Raw genomic sequence first — 9,364 nt, forward strand, 5'->3', positions numbered from 1 at the left:
TTATTATTTTTTTTCCTTCTACTTACTCTGGGTTTTGTTTGTTGTTCTTTTTCTAGTTCTTTTAGATGTAGGATTAGGTTGTTTATTTGATATTTTTCTTGCTTTTTGAGATAGGCCTGTAATGCTATGAATTTTCTTCTTGGGGCTGCTTTCGCTGTGCACCATAGATTTTGGTTTGTTGTGTGTTCATTTTCATTTGTCTCCAGGTAACTTTTGTTTTCTTCCTTGATCTCATTGTTAACCCATTAATTGTTTAATAACATATTATTTAACCTCAATGTGTTTGAATGTATTTGAGGTTTTTTGTTATCATTGATTTCTAGCTTCATACCATTGTGGTCAGAGAAGATGCTTGATACACTTTCAGTCTTCTTGAATCTATTAAGGCTTATTTTGTATCCTAGCATGTGGTCTATCTTAGAGAATATTCCATGTGCACTTGAAAAGAATGTACATTCTGTTGCTTTGGGATGAAATGTTCTCTAAATATCAATTAAATTGATTCAATCCAGTGTATTGTTTAAGGTCACTATTGCCTTGCTGATTTTTTGCCTGGAAGATCTATCCGTTGATGTCAATGGGGTGTTCAAATACCCAGTTATGGCTGTTTTGCTGTTGATCTCTCCTTTAATGTCCACCAAGATTTTCCTTATATATTTAAGTGTTCCTTGTTGGATTGATCCATTTAGTTTTATGTAATGTCCTTTTTTGTCTCTTTTATGGCCTCTGTTTTATAGTTAATTTTGTGTGGCATAAGCATTGCTACCCCAGCTTCTTTTCCTTTTTGTTTCCCCTTGAGTGAAATATTTTTTCTGTCACTCCACTTTCAGTCTGTGTGAATCTTTTGTTCTGAGGAAGGTCCCTTGTACACAGCATACATATTTGTCATGTCGTTTTGGTTTTTATCCATTCAGCTACCCTATGTCTTTTGATTGAAGCATTTAATCCATTCACATTTAAAGTTATTATTGATAGGTACTTATTTATTGCTATTTGATCTTTATACTTATGTTCCTCACTATATATATTTTTTCTTCTTTCTTCTTCTTAAAAAAGGCCTTTTAATAATTTTTTTCAGTACTGGTTTGTTGGCAATGAATTCCTTTTGCTTCATTTTGTGGTCTGGGAAGCTCTTTATTTCACCTTCAATTTTAAATGATAGCCTTGCTGGATGGAGTAGTGTTGGCTGTAGGTCCTTGCTTTTCATCACTTTGAATATTTTATGCCAATCCCTTCTGGCCTCAAGTGTTCTGTTAAGAAATCATCTGACAGCCTTACAGAAGTTCCCTTGTATGTAACTAACTGTCTTTCTCTTGCTGCTTTTAAGATTCTCTCTTTGTCTTTAACCTTTGTGATTTTAATTATGATGTGTCTTGGTGTGAGCCTCTTTGGGTTCATCTTGATTGGGACTCTGTGCTTCCTGAAATGGTGTGACTTTTTCCTTCATTAGGTTAGGGAAGTTTTCAGCCATTATTCCTTCAAACAGATTCTTGATCCCTTGCTTACTCTCTTCTCCTTCTGGTATCCCTATGATGCAGATGTTGTAACTCTTGATATTGTCCCAGAGGTCCCGTAGACTTTACTCATTGTTTTAAATTCGTTTTTCTTTTTGTTGCTCTGCTTGGGTCTTTACTGTTATCTTGTCCTTTAAATCCCTGGTTTGATCCTCTGCTTCATTTAACCTGCTGTTGATTCCTTCGAGTATATTCTTCATTTCCGGTATTGTATTCTTCATTTCTCACTAGTTCTTTTTTATGGCTTTTATGTGCTTTTAAATGCTTACTATCCCTTTGTTTAAGTTCTCACTGAGATATCCATTCTTTCCCTAAGTCCTTGAGCATTCTTACAACCATTCTTTTAGACTTTGCTTCTGGTATCTTGATTGTTTCCATTTTATTTAAATTTTTTCTGAGGATTTCTCTCATTTTTTCATTTAAGGCATATTTCTTTGTCTCCCCATTTTGCCTGCCTTTTTGTGTTTTACTCTGAATATTAAGTAGATCTGCTATGACTTCCAAGCTTGATTTCAGGGCTTTTGGATGCAGATGCCTTATGGGTCTCAGTGGCACAATCTTCTAGATCACTTGATCTAGGTGCCCCAGAAATGTTTCTTGTGTGGGTTTTGTGCCCCATCTTATTGTAGTTGAGTCTTGAATGCTGTTAGCCCATTTATGGGTGGAGTTAACCTCAGGCTGTCTGACTATAAGTATAGATCTCATTCACTGTGTATGAGTCACTGTTCAGGGGCTGCCCCCAAAGGCGAGCTGTTCCCAGCATGTTCTGGTGCCTGCCAGAGTTTCCTTTGACTGTGCTATTTGTGCAGCTAATTGGGTCAGGTTCTGGTGAGGTTCCAAGCCCACCACTGGTTGGATTGGTTGTGGGGCACTTGAACAGGGTTCTGGCACAGTTTTGATGTCAGACATTGTGTGTAACTGGCCTTGGGCTACCTGTCTGGAGCTACCATACTAGTCATTGACTGCTGGGCCTGGGTGTGCATGGGAGGGCTCAAGCTGTGTACAAGGGTCAGCTTCCTGCAGCTCTGAGCTGAGGACAGATCAATAAAAGGTTCAAGGCTCTCTGAGGTGAGTGTCCAACTGTCAGCTACTCCACCACCCCCTGAGGTTGCCTGGACTTCCTCTAGAGGCTTTTGAAGAAAGACTGTAGAGTGGGCCCAAATTGGCTGTACCCCATTGCCCCTTTCACATGGTGCAAACTCAGTAGAGTGGGGCAACTGGGTAGGTAGGACAAGGCTAGTTGGTCCCCTGTTGGGGGCAGTGTGGTCAATGGAGAGAATGTAGTCCTTACTCCAGAGCCATACCACTCAGTCTCTGCTAGAGTTTTCAACTCTAACTCCCCAGGAGGAGTGTACCACCAGTTCAGGTTGGGTGCAGCCAGCTCTTCCAACTGCAGGAGCAAGCTCAGCAGGGCAAAACCATCAGGACTTTGAAAAGCAGATCAAGGCAGTCCTTTGCTGGAGTGGCTCTGGCTGTGCTTGTGGGAGGGGAGCGAGCTTTGTACCTCCCCTTAGCTGTGTAGCTGCACCCACCTGTGCCAGAGCAGACCCTCTGAGGGAAATGTGCTTAAAGGTCCAAGTTCTGAGTGGCATTCTCAACCCCCTACCCCAACCCACCGTGGATCTTAGCTTAGCAGGCCAGGGCCTTGACTTGGGAAGATAGAACAGAACAGGTTCCCATTGAAGGTGATGCTGAGCAAACCTACAGGTAAAGGGGAAAACTGACCCCCATTCCAAAATCTCACAGTTCAATGTCTGTCTGAGTGTCTGCCAATAATTTCTCCAAAGAAAGAGATCAGCAAAGGTCCCTGTTTGGTGCAGCCAACATTCCTTTCTGCCAGATTCAAGTTTGGCAAGGTGGTTTCATCAGTATTTGGAGGACTGGGTTAGTGGACTCCCCAGGCTGGTGCTGTAAGAATAGGAGCACCTGACCCTGGGAAGAATGTGCTTTAGGGTGGTGTGGGATGTTGACTCAGAACTGAGACCTCAGTAGCTGACCCTCCAGATTTCTCTTCAGGGCCACACCACAAAGGTCTTCTCTTTACGACTCCCATATGCCCTGAGTTGCCTTCCCTCTACTAGAGCCCCAAGTGACTTCCAGAGAGCAAGCTCCTGTGCAGTGTCTCTTTAGGAAAGCACCTGGGATTCTAGCAGACTCCCTCTTCTTCCCAGAGGATAGAGTCCCTTCTGGTTTTCATAGCCAGATGCTATGCAGGTTCCACTTCCCAGCACTGGTGCTCTGGGTTGTGGGTCCTGGCATGGGATTGAGACACCGTGCTCTTCAGAAGGGACTTTTGCAACTGCAATTTCCCTCTTGTTTCTCATCTGCCACACATGGGTGCAGGGGCCAGCCCTCTCTGTGTCTCCACCCTTCATGCCAGTCTCTATGTACCTTCTATAAATCCTTGGATATAATACTCCTGTTCAGCTGTCCTTCAGTTGGTCATTCAAGTTGACTGCTCTATAATTTAGCTGTAAATCTGATTTGGTGCCCAGAGGAGGTAAGTGTAGCTTCCACTTACTTGGCGGATATCTTGAAACTCCACTATGACATTTTCTATAAGGTGGTGGTGGTGTTGTTGTTGAACACATTATTTCAAATCCTTTTTGAACATAATAAACTATGTCTACCACAGCAATTAACGGAAGAATGTTTGGAAATAACCAAGGTCTCACATTTCATGTTGGGGAGGAAGTGAATTTTTATCTGATTGGAATAGGGAGTGAATTTGACCTGCACACAGTTCACTTTCATGGCCACAGCTTTGAATTCAAGGTAAGAGCCTGGGAAGTTCCATTTAATTCCATGGCAAGGTAACAGGACTGGAAAGGAAATTACCAAGCCAGAACTGAGGTCCAATGCGTACAATCTATAGTATATTGGGTGCAAGTAAATAATACATCTAGCTCTTTATATCTCATGAACATTTGATAAATGCTTGTGAATATGTGAAGTGCATTTCTCACTCGAATCTGATTTCACTCAATACATGAATCAGACGTTGATAATCATCTTTAGTTTTACCCTTTCTATTCCATCTATTTTTTTAAATTTTCAAACTCTCAGACATAAAACATAAAAGAAAAATACCTTGAGCACTCATATACATTTTGCCACATTTACTTTATATATATATTATTTCTGAACCCAACTGAAAGCAAACTACAAACATCATGATTCTTTACCCCTAAATGCTAAAGCATGTGCACCTTCAGAATAAGGACAATCTCTTCCCCAAAAACAATAACATTATCAGGCCCCAAAGTTAACATTAATTTCACAATATAGTCTAACATAGAGTCCTTTAAAATATCCTCAGGTGTCCCCAAAATGCTCTTTATAACTGTTTTCTTTAATCTGAGATCTAATCATTTATGCATAACATTTGGTTGCTGTTGTCATATCTTTTTAAAAAATCAAAAGAGGCCTTCTGCCTTTTTTGTCTTGATTTTTCATCACATTTCATTTTTGAAAGGTCTAGGCCAGTTGTTACATAGAATGTTCCATATTCTTCAATGGTCTGATAGTTTCCTCATGATAGAATCTATGTCCAACATCTTTGTCAAGAACACTCCATAGGTGACACTGTGTACTTATACATCACATCAAAAGGCTCCTGATGTCAACAGGTTCTAATATTGGTGAAGCTAAGTTTGATAACTTGATTAGATAATGTGCACCATTCTCTCCATTTAAAAAGTATCATCTTCCTATTATAATTAATAAGTAATTTGTGAAGTGATTTTTTATTTTTATTTTTTAATTTATCTTTATTGTTCAAGGTATTACAGATGTCCCCTTCCCCCTCCCCCATTACACCCCTCCACCTCACATCCACCCAACTCCCAGGCCTTCCCCACACTATTGTCTGTGTCCATGGGTTATGCACATATGCATATAAGTTCTTTGATTAATCTCTCCCCACCCAACCTCCCACCCTCACCTTCCCACTGAGATCCCTCAGTCTGTTCCATGCTTCTTTGTCTCTGGATCTATTTTGTTCATCAGTTTATTTTGTTCATTATATTCCACATATGAGTGAAATCAAGCAGGAAGTAGTAGAAGTAGGATTTGAACTCCTGACTCTCATGCCAGAACCCCTCACTCTTAACCTCTTCACAAAACTGCCTTCCTTAAGAATGAGCCTATTATACCACAAAGCCTAGTACCGCCTTCTCTCATCTCTAGCCATTCACACTAAACTCCTCACAGATGATCCTAAGTAGTGTTCTCCTTCCCTTGAGGTGGAGTTCAATTAGTCCAGCATTGATGAAGCTGCTGGGCTTTACTCCCTGGAACTCCTGGAGGTAGCAGAGCAGCCCTCTGGGGTTAGTAACCTGGTCTAGGGACAAACCAGCCAGTCACCTCCTGTTTCCTAAGGCTATTAGTCGCCCTCTGTGCCAGGGCTCCAGGTGCCTTGGACAATTGTCAGTTCTTAGTTAAAATTATTTCATATGGTTCTCTATATTTTCTGACATCTTAGAAATGTATCTTGTGACCAATATTACGGTCACCTTAAATGCAAAATTAATCTTCCTCAATAACAATGACTTGAGCTTGCACTTTGCTTTCAACTGGAAATGGCTCTACCTTCCTCCTTTGTACCTTCCAATGTCTCCAGAGTCTTGAGAGCCTAAATTTCTTCTAGTGACCTCCAACTCTCACTCCCTGCTTCTGTTATCTCCCTCGCCTCTCATCTCTTGTGGCTGTTATTTTCCCCTCTCTCTGTGGAGTTAAAAAATGGAACACACTCCCATTTCCTCTGATTCTCCTAAGCAACCACAAAGTCAAGGCCATTATGGATCATAGACTTTTAGTGAAAGTTTGAGGGCAAATGAGGGCTGTTTTTCAATACAACACAGTGCAAGCACTTACATTTGACATCAGACACCCCTATCTTGAATTATCCCTTCACTATGCATCATTGAGAACCTCTGGCTCCTCTGGCCTTTTACTCTCCTCCTCAGGACTTCTTTCTCTGCACTCTCCCTATCCAGACTCTCCTGACATCTCTTCTCTCTCCAAATTATTCTGGACCTTTTCTTGAGCTACACTCTCCAATACATCCCCCATCATCCAAATACCTGCCATTTTATTGTGCAATTCATCTCCCTCTTTAACTCTCTTTCTAATCTATTTGGGCCATGACCCTGGGCCTCATCTTTCTAAATCAAACTAGCCTACATAGGAGGTGGTCTCCTAAATATCAAGTTCTCTTTTGGGAAGAGAAATTAGCCATTAAAGCCATCAGCCCTCGGGCCCAATACCCGGAAGGCAGATGATACTTCAGGAGCCAGGTGAGCTTCTTTTCCTCCCCTAACTATGAATTTTCCTGATTACCTCCATCCCAGGGAATGACACTAGCATCCTTACTTAGAAACATTTCAGTTAAAGCCTTTGGGATTTGTGAAACCAGATGTTCTCTGAGATCTAGAGCCTTGTTCTGTAGGAGATGCTGACAAGGTATCCAACACCAACACTCATGCAGAAACCATTTTAGAGGGAGGTGTTTTCCCTGTGGCTTGTCTAGCACTGAAATGTTCTGGGACTTGTACTCATAGGACAGGTGCAACACCACCTAATTGTCATCTAACGAAGTTTATCAGAATTGGGGAGTCACAGCAAATAGTAAGATGTTTAAATGGCTGACTGACACCTTTTATAAGCTATAATGATGTTTTGTCTCCTTGTTCAGGATTCTGGACTGTATCGCTCTGATGTTTATGACCTTCCTCCTGGGGTCTATAAAACTGTAAAAATGTTTACAAGAGATGTTGGAATATGGTTATTCCATTGCCATGTTAGCAGTCACATTAATGCTGGAATGGAAACCACTTACACTGTAATTGAATAAATAGGTAAGCTAAATTAATTAGAAGTGATCATATTTAAATAAACTTAATGTTTACATAAGGATATCTGATCCACTGACCATTTGTGTGATGTGATACACCACTCTTTCATTCAGAGATTATTCTTTTGAGGTGGCCAAGAAACTCTGGTTTTATTTTACTTACGTAACTATTCCTGATCTAATGAAAAATACTCTGGAGTTAAATATAATTTCCAGATTCATATAATAAATGCATGAGGACTTGAACAGACAATTCATAGAACATGAAATATAAATGACAATTGAACCCATACAGATGTTTAACCTTGCTAATAATTAAATCACTTAAAAATCACAGTTAAGCAACAGCAAGATACCTTTTTGAGTGAGGAAGCTATCAATTCGGCGAAGATCTCCTTTTTCAATTTTCCAGTCAATAACTGTATATATTGCATATACTTTGGGGGAAGTATAAAATGTTTCCACAGCTCTTGAGAGATATAAAATAATGATTCTCATTTTTTCCCATTCAAATGACATTTTCTTTTCTCTCCTTCCCACCTTCCTTTTCTCCAATACATTTACTAGCAACTTCAGTATGAAAACAGTATCTTTGTTACTGAGATTTTCATCAGTTTCTTCGTTACTTAGGCTCTCCATGGAGTCATGATCCTTTGGTCTTTGGACACAATAATTCTAATATTTTGACCCACTAATTTGACCAGGCAGTTGATCTCAGGAAATTATCAGCAATGCCAAAACATACTTATCGCCATGTTATTTCATGCTGATGGAAAACTGAAAACATGCAAAACATCTACTGAAGTTTTGCTACACTTATTATGTAAAGTGCTACCTAACTGAAAAAATCATGCCTTAAAATTGTAATAGAAAAATGCTTATAATACAATATTGAGTGATATAAAGTCTACAAAATAGTATTTGAAATATTATCCAAATTCTCTCTACATATTATATATATTACATATCATATATATAAGACTGAACAGAAATTTACTGAACTATTCATGGTGACTCTCTCCAGGTGGTAAAATTATGAGTGAGGTTTATTTTCTTCTTGTACTTTCCCGTTTCTTTCGAGGCTACCACAAAGTTTGAATTACTTTTAAAACCAGGAAAACTATTAAGCACATATAGCATATGCTATTTTAAGTATTCTGTGCAGCTCTCGAGTTCTGTGGGCGTTTCCCCTGCGGGCGCCCTGCGGGATGAAGGAGCCCAGCAGCTGAAGGGACCGAGGTGCAGGTGGGCGGTTCCTCAGAATCTTCTCTGAGTTGTAAGGACCACATTTCTCACGAAAACACAAACCTGTTAGCCTAAAATATAATTTTACCTGCAGCGATGTATTAATACCAATACTGCTATTATTACTAATACAAGTATGATGATCATTACTTATGAAAAGAGACTTGGGTGTGGTGCCCAAGAACTAAATCCCCATTTATAACACTGTTTCTTGGGGAAACTAGATTTTGCATTTGAAATAATATAAAGCCAAGTCTGGTTCATTCTGCAGGACTTCTGTCCTCATGAGCGAGTGACAGAACATTGCTAGCAATCTAATGGGTAAGCTTTTTGTTGCACAAACAATGGTAATTCTTTTAAGGATTTTCTTAAGACTTATATAAACTTTCTATTTTTTTCCTTAAAGGTATGTAATTATTTTACTTTAATATTCCAACTTAGATCTTCTTGAAACTTTCTTTTCTGCAGCGTAAATATCTCCTTGAAGTCAGAAGTCCAGCTGCTGAAGAAAAAACTCTCCAGGGATGAAGGAGCTTAGGAGGGGCTGTCATCAGTTTGACTCAAATAAACTCATGAAAAATTTTAAAATAATATTAATATTTATATTTAATATTTAATTGAATTTTGGGGGGTGACGTGGGTTAATAAAATTGTACAGGTTTCAGGGGGACAGTTCTGTAGCACATCATCTGTGTATTGTACTGTGTGTCTACCACCCGCGCCCAAGCCCCCTCCAGCCCCCTTCGCCCCT

The 9,364-nt window shown here is 39.8% G+C and overlaps 1 protein-coding gene across 1 annotated transcript in view; it reads left to right on the plus strand.

The window, feature by feature from the left end:
* LOC308557558 (ceruloplasmin-like) overlaps positions 1-9,113 on the plus strand; it is a gene marked incomplete at its 5' end in the record, with an annotated part of 34,843 nt that extends 25,730 nt beyond the window's left edge. The window contains 3 exons of the mRNA XM_081138115.1: positions 4,150-4,289; positions 7,210-7,372; positions 9,082-9,113. Of these exons, the coding sequence (XP_080994241.1) occupies positions 4,150-4,289; positions 7,210-7,368 (299 nt within the window). The 3' untranslated portion in view covers positions 7,369-7,372; positions 9,082-9,113. The remainder of the gene's footprint in view (positions 1-4,149; positions 4,290-7,209; positions 7,373-9,081) is intronic.
* Between the last annotated feature and the right edge of the window lie 251 nt (positions 9,114-9,364).

This window comes from Miniopterus schreibersii (genome assembly GCF_964146895.1).
Source record: "Miniopterus schreibersii genome assembly, chromosome: 5".
Taxonomy (NCBI): Eukaryota; Metazoa; Chordata; class Mammalia; order Chiroptera; family Miniopteridae; genus Miniopterus; species Miniopterus schreibersii.